The sequence below is a fragment of the Salvelinus fontinalis genome, chromosome 17 (genome assembly GCF_029448725.1).
Source record: "Salvelinus fontinalis isolate EN_2023a chromosome 17, ASM2944872v1, whole genome shotgun sequence".
NCBI lineage: Eukaryota > Metazoa > Chordata > Actinopteri > Salmoniformes > Salmonidae > Salvelinus > Salvelinus fontinalis.
This window is the reverse complement of record NC_074681.1, coordinates 47,257,839-47,282,367: the sequence shown is the minus strand read 5'-3', so window position 1 is coordinate 47,282,367 and position 24,529 is coordinate 47,257,839. Positions and strand designations below refer to the sequence as shown.

General features: G+C 47.7%; 1 protein-coding gene across 1 annotated transcript; it reads left to right on the top strand.

Moving 5' to 3' along the window:
• Positions 1 to 853: 853 nt before the first annotated feature.
• LOC129814497 (histamine N-methyltransferase-like) lies at positions 854 to 14,239 on the top strand. Its single transcript, XM_055867655.1, has 6 exons — positions 854 to 995; positions 1,085 to 1,137; positions 1,338 to 1,445; positions 5,499 to 5,629; positions 13,594 to 13,687; positions 13,878 to 14,239. The coding sequence occupies exons 1-6, from the start codon at positions 859 to 861 to the stop codon at positions 14,237 to 14,239; spliced, it is 885 nt and encodes a 294-aa protein (XP_055723630.1). The 5' UTR covers positions 854 to 858.
• Positions 14,240 to 24,529: the final 10,290 nt, after the last annotated feature.

Sequence of the window (24,529 nt, the reverse complement as noted above, 5' to 3'; positions counted from 1 at the left end):
CTGTTTTGTTGTTTGTGTGTGAAAAGCAATAACATTTACCTCCGAGTATAGGTGATTGGTTGACCTGGCTTGACAAAATAGTTTGAGTTGTTGATTGTTATTAATGGGGTTGTTGAAGATGTTATGAACAAGTGGTTTCCCTTTCAGATTGATGCATCATGGATACACACTCTGCATAGATTGACAGACAGTTCATATTCAGGGGATGGGGGAAGTGGAGTTAAAATATTTAGTTTAATCCAATTAATTTAGTTAAGATTGTCATTTCTATTTAAGGCTGAAGTGAATTAGAGCAGTAGTATCACAGCCAGCCAGATGAGCAGCCCTGAACACGGCTTCTTGTTAGATCTAATTAATCTGGTTCGGTCTGTTTTAGTCCCAGGCATCAGCTCATTCTGAACAGCTGGGAGAACTAGATCTCAGTTTAATCAGGATTTATCTGTTACCGTAGTTACCGCCACACACATCACTTTAATTAATAGCGTTTCATGTTGTCTGACTGATTTGAGTGCAAAGGAAGAACATAATGAATTTTAAGGAGATGTTCCGAAAACGAATGAGGAGGTAGATTGACTGGAAAACCCAAGTCCCTTGATTAGCTGGTTCATCCTCATAATGTTAAATTGTCACCATGGGAATTAAAGAACGACACAACCTTAAATGGATCAGCCTTCCCCCACCTTCACAAAGAACGAAGTACAGTGGGAGGGGTTATGTTTCTTTGGTGGCACTGTCGCGCTGCGGTGCCTTATTGCATTCATATAAATACAGTAAATGTGTCCTGTCATTCTCATGTGTCCTGTCATTCTCATCTGAAAGGAGTGTAAAGTTGTGATTGTTTTGACAGACCATTTAGCAATGTCTTATGCGATGAGGAGTTTGGTGGAGGATGATAACAGATACCTCAAGTCCTTCCAGTTGTTCCTGGAATGCTCCTCTGAACATCAGTGCATGCAGGACTTCATCCACGTCATCCTGCCTGACATACTAGCCAGGTAACAAGGATGTAGCTAAGACTCTAAGGTGTTTTATGATAGTAGCTAACTGTCCCGATAGCACAATATCCTGCCTTTGTCTTCCACAGAATTGGAGAGGGAAAAGCCAATCTTAATGTGATGGGAGTCGGAAGTGGAGCAGGTGAGAAAGATAGAAGCTGTCACAAGGGATTAACAAGAAGTTTTACTTTAAAATGGTGTGAAATACTTGTATGTTTGAGGAGTTTTAATTATGAGATTTCTGTTGTTTGAATTTGGCGCCCTGCACTTTCACTGGCTGTTGTCAAATCGTTCCCGTTAACGGGATCTTATCCGATCTCAGCTATAAGAGGTTTTTAACAGGTGAGGTTGACCTGGAGATGTTCTCGGAGCTGCGTCTGAAGCATCTTGCCATAACTGTGGACAATCAGGTGGTGGAGCCCAGCGCGCAGCAGTTACACCTTTATAAAGGTATGGTTAGAGTTAGACAGTAGTACAATAAAACTATCAGGGTAAAGTAGACTGTAATGCAAGGGTTTACCAGTACCACAATTAAAAGGGTATAATGTTATTACAATCACGGGACTGCAGATTCCAATGGAAAGGTTTAAGACAACTATAAGTGTATATTTTTAATTTCAGTATGATTGTGTAATACATGATTCATTCAATGGAATATCCAAACAACTTAATCTTACAGTCACTTTTTATGTTGATTGACTTCATGAGTGTAAAAAACATTTCCATGACATAGACTGACCAGGTGAATGATCCCTTCGCTTGTTAAATCCACTTCAATCAGTTTAGATGAATGGGAGGAGGCAGATTAAATAATAATTGTCACACCTTGAGACAATTGAGACATGGATTGTGTATGTGTGCCATTCAGAGGGTGAATGGGCCAGACAAAATATTGGAGTGCCATGGTAGTAGGTGCCAGGCGCACCGGTTTGTGTGAAGAACTGCAACACTGCTGAGTTTGACGCTCAACAGTTCCCATCTGTATCAAGAATGGTCCACCACCCAAAGGATATCCAGCCAACTTGACACAACTCTGAGAAGCATTTCAATTATATATTTTTTTAAACCTTTATTTAACTAGGCAAGTCAGTTAAGAACAAATTCTTATTTTCAAAGACAGCCTAGGAACTGCCTTGTTCAGGGGCAGAACGACAGATGTTTACCTTGTCAGCTCGGGGATTCGATCTTGCAACCTTTTTGTTACTAGTCCAACACTCTAAGGTAACTGAGCTAAATGACTACCGCCCCGTAGCACTCACTTCCATCATCATGAAGTGCTTTGAGAGACTAGTCAAGGACCATATCACCTCCACCCTACCTGACACCCTAGACCCACTCCAATTTGCTTACGCCCCAATAGATCCACAGAAGACGCAATCGCAATCACACTGCACACTGCCTAACCCATCTGGACAGGAGGAATACCTATGTAAGAATGCTGTTCATCGACTACAGATCCCGCCCTGTGCAACTGGTTCCTGGACTTCCTGATGGGCCGCCCCCATGTGGTGAGGGTAGGTAACAACATCTCCACCCCGCTGATCCTCAACACTGGATGCAAGGGTGCGTTCTCAGCCCTCTCCTGTACTCCCTGTTCACCAATGACTGCGTGGCCATGCACGCCTCCAACTCAATCATCAAGTTTGCAGACGACACTACAGTGGTAGACTTGATTACCAACAACGACAAGACGGCCTACAGGGAGGAGGTGAGGGCCCTCGGAGTGTGGTGTCAGGAAAATAACCTCACACTCAATGTCAACATAACAAAGGAGATGATCGTGGACTTCAGGAAACAGCAGAGGGAGCACCCCCCCTATCCACATCAACGGGACAGTAGTGGAGAGGGTGTAAAGTTTTAAGTTCCTCGGCGTACACATCGCGGACAAACTGAAATCGTCCAACCATACAGACAGCGTGTTGAAGAAGGCGCAGCAGCGCCTCTTCAACCTCAGGAGGCTGAAGAAATTCGGCTTGTCACCAAAAGCACTCACAAACTTCTACAGATCACAATCGAGAGCATTCTGTCGGGCTGTATCACCGCCTGGTACGGCAACTGCTCCACCCACAACCGTAAGGCTCTCCAGAGGGTAGTGAGGTCTGCACAATGCATCACCGGGGGCAAACTACCTGCCCTCCAGGACACCTACACCACCCGATGTCACAGGAAGGCAAAAAAGATTTTCAAGGACAACAACCACCCGAGCCACTGCCTGTTCACCCCGCTATAATCCAGAAGGCGAGGTCAGTACAGGTGCATCAAAGCGGGGACCGAGAGACTGAAAAACAGCTTCTATCTCAAGGCCATCAGACTGTTAAACAGCCGTCACTAACATTGAGTGGCCGCTGTCAACATACTGACTCAACTCTAGGTACTTTAATAATGGAAAATGTATGTAATAAATGTATCACTAGCCACTTTAAACAATGCCACTTTATATAATGTTTACATACCCTACATTACTCATCTCATATGTATATACTGTACTCTATACCATCTACTGCATCTTGCCTATGCCGTTCGGCCATAACTCATTCATATATTTTTATGTACATATTCTTATTCATTTCTTTACACTTGTGTGTATAAGGTACAGTGGGGCAAAAATGTATTTTGTCAGCCACCAATTGTGCAAGTTCTCCCACTTAAATAGATGAGAGAGGCCTGTAATTTTCAACATAGGTACACTTCAACTATGACAGACAAAATGAGGAAAAGAAATCCAGAAAATCACATTGTAGGATTTTTTATTAATTTATTTGCAAATTATGGTGGAAAATAAGTATTTTGTCACCTACAAACAAGCAAGATTTCTGGCTCTCACAGACCTGTAACTTCTTCTTTAAGAGGCTCCTCTGTCCTCCACTCGTTATCTGTATTAATGGCACCTGTTTGAACTTGTTATCAGTATAAAAGACACCTGTCCACAACCTCAAACAGTCACACTCCAAACTCCACTATGGCCAAGACCAAAGAGCTGTCAAAGGACACCAGAAACAAAATTGTAGACCTGCACCAGGCTGGGAAGACTGAATCTGCAATAGATAAGCAGCTTGGTTTGAAGAAATCAACTTTGGCAGCAATTATTAGGAAATGGAAAACATACAAGGCCACTGATAACCTCCCTCAATCTGGGGCTCCACGCAAGATCTCACCCCGTGGGGTCAAAATGATCACAAGAACGGTGAGCAAAAATCCCAGAACCACACGGGGGGACCTAGTGAATGACCTGCAGAGAGCTGGGACCAAAGTAACAAAGCCTACCATCAGTAACACACTACGCCGCCAGGGACTCAAATCCTGCAGTGCCAGACGTGTCCCCCTGCTTAAGCCAGTACATGTCCAGGCCCGTCTGAAGTTTGCTAGAGAGCATTTGGATAATCCAGAAGAAGATTGGGAGAATGTCATATGGTCAGATGAAACCAAAATATAACTTTTTGGTAAAAACTCAACTCGCCGTGTTTGGAGGACAAAGAATGCTGAGTTGCATCCAAAGAACACCATAACTACTGTGAAGCATGGGGGTGGAAACATCATGCTTTGGGGCTGTTTTTCTGCAAAGGGACCAGGACGACTGATCTGTGTAAAGGATGGAATGAATGGGGCCATGTATCGTGAGATTTTGAGTGAAAACCTCCTTCCATCAGCAAGGGCATTGAAGATGAAACGTGGATGGGTCTTTCAGCATGACAATGATCCCAAACACACCGCCCAGGCAACGAAGGAGTGGCTTTGCAAGAAGCATTTCAAGGTCCTGGAGTGGCCTAGCCAGTCTCCAGATCTCAACCCCATAGAAAATCTTTGGAGGGAGTTGAAAGTCCGTGTTGCCAAGCAACAGCCCCAAAACATCACTGCTCTAGAGGAGATCTGCATGGAGGAATGGGCCAAAATACCAGCAACAGTGTGTGAAAACCTTGTGAAGACTTACAGAAAACGTTTGACCTCTGTCATTGTCAACAAAGGGTATATAACAAAGTATTGAGATAAACTTTTGTTATTGACCAAATACTTATTTTCCACCATAATTTGCAAATTCATAAAAAATCCTACAATGTGATTTTCTGGATTTTTTTTCTTCTCATTTTGTCTGTCATAGTTGAAGTGTACCTATGATGAAAATTACAGGCCTCTCTCATCTTTTTAAATGGGAGAACTTGCACAATTGGTGGCTGACTAAATACTTTTTTGCCCCACTGTAGTTGTTGTGAAATTGGTAGGTTAGATTACTTGTTAGATATTACTGCATGGTCGGAACTATAAGCACAAGCATTTCACTATACTCGCATTAACATCTGCTAACCATGTGTATGTGACAAATAAAATTTGATTTGATTTTATAACCACTAGGCTACCTGCCGCCCCAGCATTGGAGTCAACACGGGCCAGCATCCTTGTGGCCCATGTTGACTAATTGATGCTGTTCTGAGGGCAAAAGCTGCAACTCAATATTAGGAAGGTGTCCTTAATGTTTGTACACTCAGTGTATATCTTTATTTTGTGTAGTTTTGGTGTCCCAGAAACCAAATCTAGATTACATTAAATTCACCTGGAATAAGATGACTGCCACTGAGTTTGAGAAGGACTGGCGAGAGAAGAACTATACCAAGAAGATGGACTTCATACACATGATACAGGTTAGAACTAACCACATGGATTTGTGTAGTGGATGCCTGGTGTGTGTGCTGCAGTACAGTGCATTTGGAAAGTATTCAAACCCCTTGACTTTTTTCACATTTTGTTACTTTACAGCCTTATTCTAAAATGAATTCAATTGTTCCCCCCCCCCCCCCCTCATCAATATACACACTATACACCATAATGACAAAGCAAAAACTGTTTTTTAGAAATTAAAAAATGGAAATAAATATTTACATAAGTATTCAGACCATTTACTCAGTACTTTGTTGAAGCACCTTTGGCAGCGACTGCAGCCTCGAGTTTTCTTGGGTATGACGCTACAAGCTTGAAACAGCTGTATTTGGGGAGTTTCTCCCGCTAATCTCTGCAGATCCTCTCAAGTTCTGTCAGGTTGGATGGGGTGTGTCGCTTCACAACTATTTTCAGGTCTCCAGAGATATTTAATCGGGTTCAAGTCCGGGCTGGGCCACTCAAGGGCATTCAGAGACTTGTCTTGAAGCCATTCCTGCTTTGTCTTGGCTGTGTGCTTAGGGTCATTGTCCTGTTGGAAGGTGAACCTTCACCCTAGTCTGAGGTTCTGAGCGCTCTGGAGCAGGTTTTCATCAAGGATCTTTCTGTACTTTGCTCTGTTCATCTGCCCTCAATCCTGACTAGTCTCCCAGTCCCTGCCGCTGAAAAACATCCCCCAGCATGATGTTGCCACCACCATGCTTCACCGTAGGGACAGTGGCAGGTTTCCTCCAGACGTGATGCTGTAACAATTCCAGTGGTGGAAACAAGAGTCAGGTGCAGAGAGCAGGAATCTCTTTCAAAAAAGTGGAATTTTATTTCCCTAACGTAATCACCTACAAACCGGTGACGCCACACTAAACACTGGGCGCGTAAAGAGAAATGTCCAAAGTCAATAGAATAACAAAATCCACAAAATACACACCACAAACACGAAACAGAAAAACAAGCCCGCACAAAAGGGAGCGGGCAAACTGGGTTTAAATAACCCCTAATCTAAACACACAACAGGTGAAACAAATTAGACAAACTAAAAGGATAACAGAAAAGGGGATCGGTGGCAGCTAGTAGACCGGAGACGACGACCGCCGAGCGCCGCCCGAACGGGAAGAGGCACCATCCTCGGCGGGACTCGTAACAGTACCCCCCTCCCGACGCGCGGCTCCCGCAGCGCGCCGACTCCGGCCTCGAGGACGACCCGGAGGGCGAGGAGCAGGGCGCTCCGGATGGAGGCGGTGAAAGTCCCTCAACAGGGACGGATCTAAGATGTCCCCCACCGGTACCCAGCATCTCTCCTCCGGACCGTACCCCTCCCAGTCCACGAGCTACTGCAGGCCCATCACCCGGCGTCTTGAGTCCAGAATGGCTCTGATCCTATACGCCGGGGACCCCTCGATGTCGAGAGGGGGAGGAGGGACCTCCGGTACCTCACCTTCCTGCAGGGGACCAGCTACCACCGGCCTGAGGAGAGACACATGAAACGAGGGGTTAATACGATAGTAAGATGGAAGTTGTAACCTATAACACACCTCGTTTATCCTCCTCAGGACTTTAAATGGCCCCACACACTGCGGCCCCAGCTTCCGGCAGGGCAGGCGGAGGGGCAGGTTTCGGGCCGAGAGCCAGACCCTGTCCCCTGGTGCAAACACAGGGGCCTCACTGCGGTGGCGGTCAGCGCTCCTCTTCTGCCGTTCACTGGCCTGCTTGAGAGAGTCCTGGACCGCTCGCCAGGTCTCTCTAGAGCGCTGTACCCATTCCTCCACCGCAGGAGCCTCAGTCTGGCTCTGGTGCCACGGAGCCAGGACCGGCTGGTACCCCAGTACACACTCGAAGGGCGACATGTTCGTAGATGAGTGGCGGAGTGAGTTCTGGGCCAACTCCGCCCACGGGACGTACCTGGCCCATTCTCCTGGCCGGTCCTGGCAATACGACCTCAGAAACCTACCCACCTCCTGGTTCACTCTCTCCACCTGCCCATTACTTTCGGGGTGATACCCAGAGGTGAGGCTGACCGAGACCCCCAGACGCTCCATAAACGCCCTCCATACCCGGGACGTGAACTGGGGACCTCGATCAGATACGATATCCTCCGGCACCCCATAATGCCGGAAGACGTGGGTAAATAGAGCCTCCGCAGTCTGTAGGGCCGTAGGGAGACCAGGCAATGGGAGGAGACGACAGGACTTAGAGAACCGATCCACAACGACCAAAATGGTAGTGTTCCCCTGAGACGGAGGAAGATCCGTCAAAAAATCTACTGATAGATGAGACCATGGCCGTTGTGGAACCGGAAGGGGTTGTAACTTCCCCCTTGGTAGGTGCCTAGGAGCCTTACTCTGAGCGCATACCGACCAGGAGGAGACATAGAGTCTCACGTCCTTAGCCAAGGTGGGCCACCAGTATTTCCCTCTAAGACCACGCACTGTCCTCTCCACCCCCGGATGACCCGAAGCAGGTATTGAGTGAGCCCACCGAATCAATCGATCACGAACACCAAGCGGTACGTACCTACGGCCAGTCGGACACTGGGACGGCGCAGGTTCTACCCTCAACGCCCGCTCGATGTCCGCGTCCACCTCCCATACCACCGGAGCCACCAGACATGAGGCGGGAAGGATGGGAGTCGGATCGATGGGCCGGTCATCCGTGTCATAGAGACGAGACAGCGCGTCGGCCTTTGTGTTGAGGGAACCTGGTCGGTAAGAGATCGTAAATCTAAAACGAGTAAAAAACATGGCCCACCTCGCCTGACGCGGATTCAATCTCCTCGCCTCTTTGATATACTCCAGATTGCGATGGTCAGTCCAGATGAGAAAAGGGTACTTAGCCCCCTCAAGCCAGTGTCTCCACACCTTCAGGGCTTTTACCATAGCTAGTAACTCCCTGTCCCCCACATCATAGTTCCGCTCCGCCGGACCCAACTTCTTAGAAAAGAAAGCACAGGGACGGAGCTTCGGTGGCGTGCCCGAGCGCTGTGATAGCACGGCTCCAACACCAGCCTCGGACGCATCCACCTCCACTATGAACGCTAATGAAGGGTCCGGATGCGCCAACACGGGAGCCTCAGTGAAACGTGCCTTCAACTGGTTAAAAGCTCTCTCAGCCTCGGCCGACCACTGTAGACGCACCGGCCCTCCCTTTAGCAGTGAGGTAATGGGGGCCGCCACTTGGCCAAAACCCCGGATAAACCTCCGGTAGTAATTGGCAAACCCTAAAAACCGCTGCACCTCCTTTACCGTGGTTGGAGTCGGCCAATTACGCACGGCGTTGACGCGATCACTCTCCATAACCACCCCTGAGGTGGAAATGCGATAACCCAGGAAGGAAACGGCTTGTTTGGAAAACACACATTTCTCAGCCTTGACGTATAGGTCATGCTCCAGCAGCCTCCCAAGAACCCTGCGCACCAGGGAAACATGCGCGGCGCGTGTAGCAGAATAGATCAGGATGTCATCAATATACACTACCACACCCTGCCCGTGCATGTCCCTGATAATCTCATCTACAAAGGATTGGAAAACGGCTGGAGCATTCTTTAACCCATACGGCATGACGAGGTACTCATAGTGGCCTGATGTGGTACTAAACGCTGTTTTCCACTCATCTCCCTCCCGAATACGCACCAAATTATACGCGCTCCTAAGATCCAGTTTTGTGAAAAAACGTGCTCCGTGGAATGATTCCACCGCCGTAGCGATGAGAGGTAGCGGATAACTAAATCCCACTGTGATTGAATTTAGACCTCGATAATCAATGCACGGACGCAGACCTCCCTCCTTCTTTCTCACAAAAAAGAAACTCGAGGAGACGGGTGACATGGAGGGCCGAATGAACCCCTGTCTCAGAGCTTCCGTGACATATGTCTCCATAGCCAACGTCTCCTCCTGTGACAAGGGGTACACATGACTCCTGGGAAGTGCAGCGTTCACCTGGAGGTTTATCACACAATCCCACCGTCGATGAGGTGGTAATTTAGTCGCTTTCTTTTTACTAAAAGTGATAGCCAAATCGGCATATTCTGGGGGAATGCGCACAGTGGAAACCTGGTCTGGACTCTCCACCGAGGTGGCACCGATGGAAACTCCCACACACCTACCTGAACACTCCTCTGACCACCCCTGAAGAGCTCCCTGTCTCCAGGAAATGAGGGGATTGTGAATGGCTAGCCAAGGAACCCCCAACACCACTGGAAACCCAGGTGAATCAATAAGGTAGAAACTAATCTGCTCCCTATGATCCCCCTGTGTTACCATGTCCAGCGGAATCGTGGCCTCCCTGATCAGCCCTGACCCTAGTGGTCGGCTATCTAAGGAGTGCACAGGGAACGGAGGGTCTATCTGCACCAACGGAATACCCAACTTACGGGCTAGACCGCGATCCATAAAACTCCCAGCTGCGCCTGAGTCTACGAGCGCCTTATGCTGGAGAGAAGGGAAAAACGCAGGGAAAAAAATAACCAAAAACATGTGACCGACAGGAAGCTCTGGGTGAGTCTTGTGCCTACTCACCTGGGGTGATCGAGGAGTATTCCGCCTGCCATCTCCACTCCCAGAGGCGCTCCTCCAACACCAGTCTGAAGTGTGTCCTCTCCTGCCACAATAGGTGCAAGAGAAGCCACCTCCTCTGGCCCCCCTAGATGCAGCCCCTCCCAACTCCATCGGGGTTGAAGCGGGAGGACTGGGAGGTGGAACGGACAGGACCCCCTCTGAACGCCCGCGGGCAGCTAGCAGGTTGTCCAGTCGAATAGACATGTCAATTAACTCATCGAGAGAGAGCGTAGTGTCTCGACAAGCTAGCTCCCGACGGACGTCCTCCCGAAGGCTACATCGATAATGGTCCATCAGGGCCCTGTCATTCCACCCCGCGCCAGCAGCCAAGGTCCGGAACTCCAAAGCGAAGTCTTGCGCACTCCTCGTCTCCTGTCTGAGGTGGAACAGTCTCTCACCCACCGCTCGGCCCTCCTGAGGGTGGTCAAATACGGCCCGAAAGCGGCGAGTGAACTCTGGGTAGTTGTCTCGAACAGAGTCTGGGCCGTTCCAGACCGCATTAGCCCATTCCAGGGCTCTACCAGTCAGACAGGAGATGAGGAGGCTAACACTCTCCTCTCCAGAGGGAGTCGGACGAACAGTGGCCAAGTAGAGCTCCAACTGGAGCAAAAACCCCTGGCACCCAGCCACCGCTCCATCGTACTCCCTTGGGAGCGCAAGACGCAATGCACCTGAACCTGATGCTGACGTTGATGGGGAAGGTTGCGCCGTCTGGGAAGGAGCTGGGGTTGTAGTCGGGATACCACTCCTCTCCCATCGTTCCATCCTCTCCATCATCATGTCCATTGCTGTCCCTATTCGATGGAGAACGGCGGTGTGATGCTGGACACGCTCCTCCATCGATGGGAGAGGGGTGGTTGCTGCTTCTGCTGACTCCATTAGATGGTGCGGGCTTCTGTAACAATTCCAGTGGTGGAAACAAGAGTCAGGTGCAGAGAGCAGGAATCTCTTTCAAAAAAGTGGAATTTTATTTCCCTAACGTAATCACCTACAAACCGGTGACGCCACACTAAACACTGGGCGCGTAAAGAGAAATGTCCAAAGTCAATAGAATAACAAAATACACAAAATACACACCACAAACACGAAACAGAAAAACAAGCCCGCACAAAAGGGAGCGGGCAAACTGGGTTTAAATAACCCCTAATCTAAACACACAACAGGTGAAACAAATTAGACAAACTAAAAGGATAACAGAAAAGGGGATCGGTGGCAGCTAGTAGACCGGAGACGACGACCGCCGAGCGCCGCCCGAACGGGAAGAGGCACCATCCTCGGCGGGACTCGTAACAGATGCTTGGCGTTCAGGCCAAAGAGTTCAATCTTGGTTTCATCAGACCAGAGAATATTGTTTCTCATGGTCTGAGTTCTTTAGGTGCCTTTTGGCAAACTCCAAGCGAGTTGTCATATGCCTTTTACTGAGAAGTGTCTTCCATCTGGCCACTCTACCATAAAGGCCTGATTGGTGGAGTGCTGCAGAGATGTTTGTCCTTCCGGAAGGTTTTCCCATCTCCACAGAGGAACTCTGAAGCTCTGTCAGAGTGATCTTTCTCCCTGACCAAGGCCCTTCTCCCCTGATTGCTCAGTTTGGCTGGGCGGCCAGCTCGAGGAAGAGTCTTGGTCGTTCCAAACTTCTTCCATTTAAGAATGATGGAGGCCACTGTGTTCTTGGGGACCTTCAATGCAGCAGAAATGTTTTGGTACCTTTCCCCAGATCTGTGCCTGGACACAATCCTGTCTCGTAGCTCTTTTTACATTTTTTATTTCACCTTTATTTAACCAGGTAGGCTAGTTGAGAACAAGTTCTCATTTACAACTGCGACCTGGCCAAGATAAAGCAAAGCAGTGTGACACAGACAACAACACAGAGTTACACATGGAATAAACAATAAATAAGCCAATAACACAATAAACAAGTCAATGACACAATGACAGTAGAAAAAAAAAGAAAGTATATACAGTGTGTGCAAAAGACATGAGGAGGTAGGCAATAAATGAGCCATAGGAGCGAATAATTACAATTTAGCAGATTAACACTGGAGTGATAAATGAGCAGATGATGATGTGCAAGTAGAGATACTGGCGTGCAAAAGAGCAGAAAAGTAAATAAAAACAATATGGGGATGAGGTAGGTAGATTGGGTTGGCTATTTACCGATGAACTATGTACAGCTGCAGCGATCGGTTAGCTGCTCAGATAGCTGATGCTTAAAGTTGGTGAGGGAATTAAAAGTCTCCAACTTCAGCGATTTTTGCAATTCGTTCCAGTCACTGGCAGCAGAGAACTGGAAGGAAAGGTGGCCAAATGAGATGTTGGCTTTGGGGATGATCAGTGAGATAGACCTGCTGGAACGTGTGCTACGTGTGGGTGTTGTTATCGTGACCAGTGAACTGAGATAAGGCGGAGCTTTAACTAGCATAGACTTATAGATGACCTGGAGCCAGTGGGTCTGGCGACCAATATGTAGCGAGGGCCAGCCGACTAGAGCATACAGGTCGCAGTGGTGGGTGGTATATGGGGCTTTGGTGACAAAACGGATGGCACTGTGATAGACTGCATCCAGTTTGCTGAGTAGAGTATTGGAAGATATTTTGTAGATGACATCGCCGAAGTCGAGGATCGGTAGGATAGTCAGTTTTACTAGGGTAAGTGTTGGATGGAGTGTTGTATGGCATTGAAGCTCGTTTGGAGGTTAGTTAGCACAGTGTCCAAGGAAGGGACAGAAGTATACAGAATGGTGTCGTCTGCGTAGAGGTGGATCAGGGAATCGCCCGCAGCAAGAGCGACATCATTGATATATACAGAGAAAAGAGTCGGCCCGAGAATTGAACCCTGTGGTACCCCTTAGAGACTGCCAGAGGTCCGGAATACATGCCCTCCGATTTGACACACTGAACTCTGTCTGGAAAGTAGTTGGTGAACCAGGCGAGGCAGTTATTAGAAAAACCAAGGCTATCGGAGCTCTACGGACAATTCCTTCAACCTCATGGCTTGGTTTTTGCTCTGACATGCACTGTCAACTGTGGTACTTTATATAGACAGGCGTGTGCCAAATCATGTCATAACAATTGAATTTACCACAGGTGTACTCCAATCAAGTTGTAGAAACATCTCAAGTATGATCAATGGAAACAGGATGCACCGGAGCTCTCATAGCAAAGCGTCTGAATACTTATGTAAATAAGGTATTTCTGTTTTATGTTTTTAATAAATTTGCTAACATTTCTAAAAATCTGTTTTTGCTGTAATGTAACAAAATGTGGAACAAGTCAAGGGGTCTGAATACTTTCCGAATGCACTGTTTGTACCATACATAGCTATTGCTATTCATTTGTATTGCATTATTAAGGTCACATTCAGTCTTTTATGAGAATAATCAGATAGTTCCTCTGGGTTTCATCCAGATGTTGTATTACGTGAAGGATCCTTGTGCTACAGTGTCATTCTACCAGAGCCTCCTGGACAAGAAAGGAAAACTACTTATCATTCTGGTGTCTGGTGAGTCAAATAGGTTTATCAGAACCCATGCCTGCCAGAGCTCTGTTATATGTTTTACTTATTGATTTGAATACATACTTGTCTAATAGGAATGTTTGTCTGGCAACAATACAGGGATTCCTGGCATACACATAATACACAAAATCAAAAATACTGTGTGAACTGTTATACTGTTATACTTTTTCTGTAGGTGAGAGTGGCTGGGGGAAGCATTGGAGGACCTTCAAGACCCAACTGTGTAACACAGGGAGCAGTCAATGTGTCACTACAGGTGATATTAAAACCTACCTGGACTCTAAGACAGTGAGTTACCAGAGCTACGAGCTACCTTCTCAGATTGATATCACAGAGTGTTTCACTGAGGGGGACCAGAGAGGAGAGCTACTGCTGGACTTCCTGACTGAGGTGTTGAACTTCAGCAGCACGGCTCCTGCAGAGCTGAAGGCTAGAGCTCTGGAGCTGCTGAGACACCCAGACTGTAGTAAAGAGGTAGAGGGAAGGGTTATCTTCAATAACACCCTGGGAGTGCTGGTCGTTGACCCTCTACAGTAACTAGTTGTTTACCCTTTACAGTAACTTTAAATACTGTAGCAACAATGAGGAATTGAGCGACAACATCAGAACCTGTTATGGGAATTTTATGAATAATGACTAAATGATGTATACATTTAACGTAGAATTATAACTAACATAATTATATCCTGTCTGATGAATCATGTTTGTCCATAAGAAAGAGGGACTGTTGGTAGGCAAGGAACTGTGGCAGACAACTTGTGACCACTGTGAAATTGATAACAGGGATGGAAGTCTTCCCACCCAGGGAGGGGAGAGACCTTGGGCTTGTAGTAGATTGTATAACAGGTGGCGGACAATGTATGAGAAGAAGACTTGTGAACTATGTTGCCATTGTATCTGAGAGAAGGAGGGACGTTTATGACAAAATGTGAGGTATATAGACCAATGTACCGGAAATGATAGGGAGAACGTTCCCGTAAATAAACATTTGACTATTGTAGACTGGGCCTCTGTCTGTTTTTATTTCCATCAGTATCCTACAAATCCTGATATAGCATACTGAGTAATTTAATTTAGCTGGTTAAAGAACACGAACTTAATTATCCTAACAGAACCTGACATAAGATACACAGTGGCTTTTATTATTGACATCTTGTCTAAATTATATATGAATGTATCCTGTATACACTCTAGAATGTACACAGTTGTATCATGACCTCTATCAGTTATGATAAGATATGATCCACCAGTCTACTGAATGACTGCAGATATCAGCATGTTTTCTCATGTACTCTTAACAATTGGCTAATCAGTCTGTGGAAGTAGTTCATCAATATTTGACTGGCCGTAATCATTTAGCCAGTGTGGATTTTAATTCTGTCTCAGTGATATCAAGAGAAGTGGGACCAAACGATGACCAGTCTTACCTTTGTTCAGATGTGCTCTGTATAAAGTAAACTTGTAGTCCATGTACTTACTCTTTTATGTTTTATATATTGTTTGCACTACACATACAGTATTTGAATAGGTGACCAAGCATACAATATATTGTTAATGCATTATAGTTTCTAATCAATCTGCTACTTGTACTGTAAGCTGTTATTGTATGGTTTTGATACATAGGCCTGCAGGCGCAGAGCTTGAGTATTCTAATGAGATCCGCACCCCAAAAAATACCAAATTTGGTCGTTCCAGACCGGACCAAATCTGAACCAATCAGAGACGTCAATGTTTCATAAATTGCACAGCAAAGTTCAGTACAGAAGAGCACAGTAGAATACAGTGCAGTGCCGTAGAGTTTAGTTAAATAGTGTAAAATACAGCACAATACAGAACATTATACTGTACTAGGAGTGTGAACATGAGCAAAATTGGGATTGTTAACGTTTAGAAAAACAAACTAACTGAGAAAATATGTTTATTTATTAATTTTTTCTCCATAAAATGTTTATCACAAAACTACCACTAATACATCCCGATCATCATCATAAAGGGACAAATATAAATTAAGCAAATACCTAATGCAAAACTGCTGTAACGTTAGTAGGAGGAGATTAGCATCTTTCAAATGATTTGCCACAGACATAAAGCACTCCGCACCTCATCTCCGTTAACAGTTGGAAAAATGGCGGAGAGTGGGACAGGGAAGCAACAGCAGCGAAGTCCTAAATGGCAATACATTCAGAAGTTAAAGGAAAGGTTAACCCGTTTTGAATGTTATATTGTTTTTGTGCATCTCTGAGTGATGTTCTATTGATTTCCTGGGTCATTTCATGTTTTCGAGTGTATCTGAGTTATTGGCGTTCAAGTAGGCAGTAATCCAGCCGGTATGACGTAGCACCGTGATAAAGTCACTCTCACTACATTGGAAGTTAATAGGAATACGACATTTAGATTGCGAAAACATCTATCATAGGGGAGAGCAAGGTATGTTGTCACACTTTTTACACTGTCTAACATTTACTGGGGACAATACATCACAATGGTATAAATGTCATACAAAATGAAAGACGGAAGTCTTGGGCACATTCATACATTACATCTTCATATCTTATTTCAGTATGGAGTTGTAGACCGTTAAATAGAAAGTGTGCACTTGTGACAATTTGCCCCATCAGTGGGTAAATTGTCACACTTACGTCGAGTAAGTTGTCACATTGGATTATCAACGAATAAGAACACAAATAATTGTGAATATTGATTTTAATTTCAAATTCATCACCAAATTCAACTTCATTAAAGAAATCTAAATAAAAACAACCATGCCTAGAGAATCTGGCAAATCATGCCTTTTTGTAACGATCTTCGTCTTCATTGGATGAGGAGTAGGAAGGATCGGACCGAAATGCAGCATTGTAAGTGTCCATGATAATTTATTATATCAGAACACGAAAAATACAAAATAACAAAGTGAAGGAAATAAATGAAAATCGAAACAGTTCTGTATGGTGAAAACACAGACACAGAAAACAACCACCCACAAACAAAAGTGGGAAAACAGGCTACCTAAGTATGGTTCTCAATCAGAGACAGCGATTGACAGCTGCCTCTGATTGGGAACCATACCAGGTCTAAACATAGAAAACAATACCTAGACATACAACATAGAATACCCACCCACATCACACCCTGACCAAACAAAAAATAGAAGCATATCTACAGTCAGGGTGTGACACTTTCAATCAAAACAATAACGCTGGCAGAGCACACATGAATTAAGTGGCACGACCATTTTACTTTAAACTTTGAAATCGAATGTTCTCTGGCGTGCACATAGATCCACGGTAATTGTTGGAATCAGAATGGAATATAATGCTGCAGATAACTTGCTTAAATGTTTAAAGTCTAAACAAAACAGATGTGGTGTTTAAACACACTAATGCACAGTTTTGTCACAGCCTATACGACTTACATCCGTATCTGACTAATCAGACTCATCTTCAGAGTCACAGTTCTGGCACACATAAATTGCCTGGCCTGAGGTGCAAGCATCATCGGTCCATTTGTTGCATCTCACACACTTCACCCAAGTCTCCTTTGGAAGGCTGTTTGAAAATGCCTCCACACAGATGAGGCAGAAGCACTCTTCTTCATCTGATGAAGACTCTTCTACGACTTTTCTTTTTTTAGCTGCCTTCTTGTTTCTTTGCAGATCCAGATTTTAACTTCTCCCCTTGCTTCCTTTCTTTGGAAAAAGCTATATTGTGCCTATTCATTTTCATTTCTAGTGCCTGCTTCACTGGTGTGCCAGTTAGAATTGCGGTTTTGCGCTGTGTTCTTCCTTTGCAAGCTGGTTTTCGGGGGCCAGCTTTTGGATATGGCCGGATGTCCTCTGGAGTTGGTAGTTCGCTGTCAGCAATGGCATTGCTGGGCAAGGGTGAGCTGGTTCGAGCATAAGAACTGGGCAGGTTTGTGTCTGAGCTCGTGCTAGGCAGGGCTGAAATGGTGCTGGGGCTTGGCAGGTTTGTGCTGGGGCCTGGTAGAGTTGGGTTCTGAATGGGGTGATCTGTAACGAAGGGTGGCGCAATCTCGGTTTCCAGAAATACATCCCTGTTGTAACGGCTGTCGCTCTCCTCATCCTCGGACGAGGAGAGGAGAGAAGGATCATCAGACCAAAATGCAGCTTCAGGGAAATAAGCCATCCTTTTATTTACACGACGATGGCAACACGAAACACAAAACACTTTCAAATTTACAAAACAAGAAAATGACGTCGACGAAACCTGAACATAAACTTACATAACTAAACATAAACTCACGGACAGGAAACAGACGACATCAAAATGAACGAACAGCCAAACAGTCCCGTATGGTATCGACACGACACAGACACGGAAGACAATCACCCACAACGAACACTGTGACAACGCCTACCTAAATATGACTCTTAATTAGAGGAACGCCAAACACCTGCCTCTAATTAAGAGCCATACCAGGCAACCCAAAACCAACACAGAAACAGAAAACATAGAATGCCCACCCAACCTCACGTCCTGACCAACTAACACACATAACAACTAACATAAATAGGTCAGGAACGTGACATTACCCCCCCCATAAGGTGCGAACTCCGGGCGCACCAGCACAAAGTCTAGGGGAGGGTCTGGGTGGGCATCTAACCACGGTGGTGGCTCAGGCTCCGGGCGAGGTGCCCACCCCACCATAATCCATCCTAGCTTCCATCTCCCTCTAAGAATGTCCACCCTCCTTTTACCCCCACAAAATCTTCTTAGTATCATCACTGATAGGGACAGCACCGGGACAGAGAGATAGATCAAGACAGAGGGATAGATAAGAATATAGAGGTAGATCAAGATAGAGAGGGAGATAATGATAGAGGGGCAACTCCTGACTGAAAGGCAGCTCCGGACAGAGAGACAGCTCTGGACTGAGGGGCAGTTCTGGGTAAATAGCCGTTTCTGGCTGAAGGGCAGCTCATGGCTGACTGACGGCTCTCGACGCTCATGGCTGGCTGACGGCTCTCGACGCTCATGGCTGGCTGACGGCTCTCGACGCTCATGGCAGGCTGACGGCTCTCGACGCTCATGGCAGGCTGACGGCTCTCGACGCTCATGGCGGGCTGACGGCTCTCGACGCTCATGGCAGGCTGACGGCTCTCGACGCTCATGGCTCTCTGGCGGCTCTGGCAGATCCTGTCTGGTTGGCGGCTCTGGCAGATCCTGTCTGGTTGGCGGCTCTGGCAGATCCTGTCTGGTTGGCGGCTCTGGCAGATCCTGTCTGGTTGGCGGCTCTGGCAGATCCTGTCTGGTTGGCGGCTCTGGCAGATCCTGTCTGGCGGACGGCTCTGTAGGCTCATGGCAGACGGGCGGCTTTGCAGGCTCATGGCAGACGGGCGGCTTTGCAGGCTCATGGCAGACGGATGGCTCAGACGGCGCTGGGGAGACGGATGGCTCAGATGGCGCTGGGGAGACGGATGGCTCAGATGGCGCTGGGGAGACGGATGGCTCTGGCCGGATACGGCGCACTGTAGACCTGGTGCGTGGTGCCGGAACTGGAGGCACCGGGCTAAGGATAAGCACCTTCCTACTAGTGCGGGGAGCAGGGACAGGGCACACTGTACTCTCAAAGCCTACTCTATCCCTGATGCGAGGTACCGGCACTGGTGACACCGGGCTGAGGACAAGCACATCAGGATTAGTAGGGGGAGAAGATACAGTGTGTTCAGGGCTCTGGAGACGCACAGGTGGCTTAGTGCGTGGTGCCGGTACTGGAGGCACCGCGCCAGATACACGCACTACAGGGAGAGTGCGTGGAGGAGGAACTGGGCTCAGGAGACGCACTGATAGCCTAGTGCGTAGTGTAGGCACTGTAGGTACTAGGCTGGGGCGGGGAGGTGGCGCCGGAAATACCGGACCGTGGTGGCGTACTGGCACTCTTGAGCATTGAGCCTGCCCAACCTTACCTGGTTGAATACTCCCGGTTGCCCGACCAGTGCGGGGAGGTGGAATAACCCGCACCGGGCTATGTAGGCGAACCGGATAAACCATGCGTAAGGCAGGTGCCATGTATGCTGGCCCGGGGAGACGCACTGGAGACCAGACGCGTTGAGCCGGCCTCATGACACCTGGCTCAATACCCAATCTAGCCCTCCCAGTGCGGGGAGGTGGAATAACCCGCACTGGGCTATGCACTCGTACAGGAGACACCGTGCGCTCTACTGCGTAACACGGCGCCTGCCCGTACTCCCGCTCTCCACGGTAAGCCTGAGAAGTGGGCGCAGGTCTCCTACCTGCCCTTGGCCCACTACCTCCTAGGCCCACTACCTCCTAGCCCCCCCCCAAGAAATTTTTGGGAATTACTTACGGGCTTTTTGGGCTTCCGTGCCAGACGCGTTCCCTCATAGCTCCGGTTCCTCTCTCCGGTAGCCTCTGCTCTTCCCAGTGCCTCCAGCTGCTCCCATGGCTTTTCGGGCTTCCAGCCACGTCTCCTTGCTGCCTCCTCAAACCACCGCTCCTGGGCTTTATCTGCCTCCCTCTCTTCCTGAGAGCGGCGATTCTCTCCTGCCTTAGCCCAGGGACCTTCTCCATTCAATATTTGCTCCCAAGTCCAGAAATCCTTGTTTTCCTGTCCCTTACTCCGTTGACTCCGCTGCTTGGCTCTGGAATGGTGGGTGATTCTGTAACGGCTGTCGCTCTCCTCATCCTCGGACGAGGAGAGGAGAGAAGGATCATCAGACCAAAATGCAGCTTCAGGGAAATAAGCCATCCTTTTATTTACACGACGATGGCAACACGAAACACAAAACACTTTCAAATTTACAAAACAAGAAAATGACGTCGACGAAACCTGAACATAAACTTACATAACTAAACATAAACTCACGGACAGGAAACAGACGACATCAAAATGAACGAACAGCCAAACAGTCCCGTATGGTATCGACACGACACAGACACGGAAGACAATCACCCAAAACGAACACTGTGACAACGCCTACCTAAATATGACTCTTAATTAGAGGAACGCCAAACACCTGCCTCTAATTAAGAGCCATACCAGGCAACCCAAAACCAACACAGAAACAGAAAACATAGAATGCCCACCCAACCTCACGTCCTGACCAACTAACACACATAACAACTAACATAAATAGGTCAGGAACGTGACACCTGTTGTAAAGTTGTACCCCAGCCAACCTAAAGCCAGCCTGAATGTCCAAAGGGGTTGCAGCCAGAGGATAGGCGATTGCCACAATCCCAGGAATGTCATAAATTGACAATGTCTTCCTGGGATTGTTCCTCATCCAGGCATCACACGCGGTGTTGATGTGCCTCTTTAGTGGCTGTAGACAGACCTGTCTAAGGGTTGAAGCCGATGAGAGCAATGGGGTGGGAATGACAGCATAATTATGCCATTTTCTTTGGCATAATTGAGTCCATCAATGGACAGATGAGACTCGTGGTTGTCCAAAAGGAGTAAACAGGACCTCTCGTTCGAGAACTTCGTATGCTCGATGAAATGTTTCAGGAAGTCAACAAAGTGCACATCTTTCATCCACCCAGAGGGATTTGCCCCTCCTTTGCTGCCAGGTGGCCTGTTGATCAGGAAATGATTGCGGAGACAGCACAAGCCAGTGTGACGAAGGTTCCCCTTTCAGCGGAGGTCAGTGACCCTCCTTGTTTGAATCCACGTCTGCCACCACTGTGTCATGTTTATGTACAGTGGTCACCCCAGTTTCATCAACATTCCATATGTCTCCTGGTCCAAATTGATATATCTGTAGCACTTCTGTTACATTGTCAAAGAAAGCATGAACATTTTCTCTGTTGAAGCTACTTGCCCTGGCAAGGCTAGTTGCCTCTGGCTTTCTCAGTGACAGAGTTGGGTGCCGCTTTAAGAAGCCTGTAAACCACTCCAAGCTGGCCTTTTCTTTTTCTGACCACATTGGCGCGAACTTCAGCTGATGTGCCACAGAAAACTGGTACGCAAGTCTTCTGACCTCACTTGGTGACAGGCCAAAATAAATGTCAGCTGACCTAGTAATATACTGAATAAGCTGCATCTCCAAATCAGGGGAAAAAACCTGCCGTGGCTCTGTATAGCCAACCACTGTTGTTGGCCTGGCTGTCTGACTTCCTTCCTTCCCTTCTTCTTTCCTTCAAAAACACATGTAGGGGGTAGGGTCCCAAAGACCCTTCCCATTAATGATTAAGGGGACCTTAAGATTCATATGTTTGTCTCACTATTGTACTGTTGCTATGTGTCTGAACTCTGCCACTATACTTTGCACAAGCTATCTATATTAGTATTTGCGGTTAAGCCCTACCTGTTTCAAGAGTGTGCTTGCAGGCTAGGTGTGATTTAGATCGAAACTAGATAAAGGGAAGTAACCACTGTGTCACGCCCTGACTTTGGTTATATATATATATTTTTTTTTTATTATTTTTTTAATTTTACCCCCTTTTCTCCCCAATTTTCGTGGTATCCAATCGCTAGTAATTACTATCTTGTCTCATCGCTACAACTCCCGTACGGGCTCGGGAGAGACGAAGGTCGAAAGTCATGCGTCCTCCGAAGCACAACCCAACCAAGCCGCACTGCTTCTTTAACACAGCGCGCCTCCAACCCGGAAGCCAGCCGCACCAATGTGTCGGAGGAAACACCGTGCACCTGGCCCCCTTGGTTAGCACGCACTGCGCCCAGCCCGCCACAGGAGTCGCTGGAGCGCGATGAGACAAGGAAATCCCTACCGGCCAAACCCTCCCTTACCCGGACAACGCTAGCCCAATTGTGCGTCGCCCCACGGACCTCCCGGTCGCGGCCGGCTGCGACAGAGCCTGGGGGCGAACCCAGAGACTCTGGTGGCGCAGTTAGCACTGCAATGCAGTGCTCTAGACCACTGCGCCACCCGGGAGGCCCCGACTTTGGTTATATTTTTCTTTGTTTTTTGGTTAGGTCTGGGTGTGACAAGGGTGGTTTGTTTAGTTTTTGTATTGTCTAGGGGTTTTGTCTTGTCTAGGGTTTTTCCTCTAGGGACGCCACCCGACGTCCCACCTGGGCGAATCGGCCAAGACATGGGAGCCCAACAAACTGGCAGGAGCATGAGAGCCTGGCGGAAAAAGCAAGTACTGAGCTTGCTCAGGAATGGCAGCAGGCAGGTGTGGCAGAATGGCAGCAGGCAGGTGTGAGTGCATCTGCACGCACAGTGAGGCAAAGACTTTTGGAGGATGGCATGGTGTCAAGAAGGGCAGCAAAGAAGCCACTTCTCTCCAGGAAAAACATCAGGGACAGACTGATATTCTGCAAAAGGTACAGGGATTGGACTGCTGAGGACTGGGGTAAAGTCATTTTCTCTGATGAATCCCCTTTCCGATTGTTTGGGGCATCCGGAAAAAAGCTTGTCCGGAGAAGACAAGGTGAGCGCTACCATCAGTCCTGTGTCATGCCAACAGTAAAGCATCCTGAGACCATTCATGTGTGGGGTTGCTTCTCAGCCAAGGGAGTGGGCTCACTCACAATTTTGCCTAAGAACACAGCCATGAATAAAGAACGGTACCAACACATCCTCCGAGAGCAACTTCTACCAACCATCCACGAACAATGCCTTTTCCAGCATGATGGAGCCATAAGGCAAAAGTAATAACTAAGTGGCTCGGCGAACAAAACATCAATATTTTGGGTCCATGGCCTTAATCCCATTGAGAATTTGTGGTCAATCCTCAAGAGGCGGGTGGACAAACAAAAACCCACAAATTCTGACAATCTCCAAGCATTGATTATGCAAGAATGGGCTGCCATGTCACGATCGTCTTTGGGTGAGAGATTGGACCAAGGCGCAGCGCGTGAAAAATACATCTTCTCTTTATTTTAAGAAGAAAAATGAAACAAAACAACAAACAGATGACCGTGAAGCTAGAAATACAGATAGTGCTGGTACAAACACTACACATAGACAATTACCCACAAAAAAGCTAACGCCTATGGTTGCCTTAAATATGGCTCCCAATCAGAGACAACAATAACCAGTCTCTAATTGAGACCCAATTCAGGCAACCATAGACTTTACTAGACACCTCCACTGAACACTAAACCATCTACTCTACTAAACCCCCTAAACCATACAACACCCTAGACAATACAAAAACACACAAACTTCCCCATGTCACACCCTGACCTAACTAAAATAATAATGAAAACAAAGATAACTAAGGCCAGGGTGTGACATAACCCCCCCCTTAAGGTGCGAACTCCGGGCGCACCAGCATAAAGTCTAGGGGAGGGTCTGGGTGGGCGTCTGTCCACGGTGGCGGCTCTGGCACTGGTCGTGGTCCCCACCCCACCATAGTCACTACCCGCTTTCTTAACCCCACTGGAATAAGGGGCAGCACCGGACTAAGTGGCAGCACCGGACTAAGAGGCAGCACCGTACTAAGGGGCAGTACCGGACTAAGGGGCAGCACCAGGATAAGGGGCAGCACCAGGATAAGGGGCAGCTCCGGACTGAGGGACGGCAGCTCCGGACTGAGGAACGGATCCTGGCTGGACGGCTCTGGCGGATCCTGGCTGGACGGCTCATGGCTGGCTGACAGATCTGGCTGCTCATGGCTGGCTGACGGATCTGGCTGCTCATGGCTGGCTGACGGATCTGGCTGCTCATGGCTGGCTGACGGATCAGGCTGCTCATGGCTGGCTGACGGATCTGGCTGCTCATGGCTGGCTGACGGATCTGGCTGCTCATGGCTGGCTGACGGATCTGGCTGCTCATGGCTGGCTGACGGATCTGGCTGCTCATGGCTGGTTGACGAATCTGGCTGCTCATGGCTGGCTGACGGATCTGGCTGCTCACATGGCGCTGGGGAGACGGAT

What these genes read in the sequence shown, in the direction of transcription:
- LOC129814497 (XM_055867655.1), top strand. Translation starts at nt 859, where the DNA reads ATGTCTTATGCGATGAGGAGTTTGGTGGAGGATGATAACAGATACCTC. An exon ending in GCAGTTACACCTTTATAAAG is followed by an intron (nt 1,446 to 5,498) that starts GTATGGTTAGAG and finishes TATTTTGTGTAG; the next exon opens with TTTTGGTGTCCCAGAAACCA. An exon ending in ACTTCATACACATGATACAG is followed by an intron (nt 5,630 to 13,593) that starts GTTAGAACTAAC and finishes GGTTTCATCCAG; the next exon opens with ATGTTGTATTACGTGAAGGA.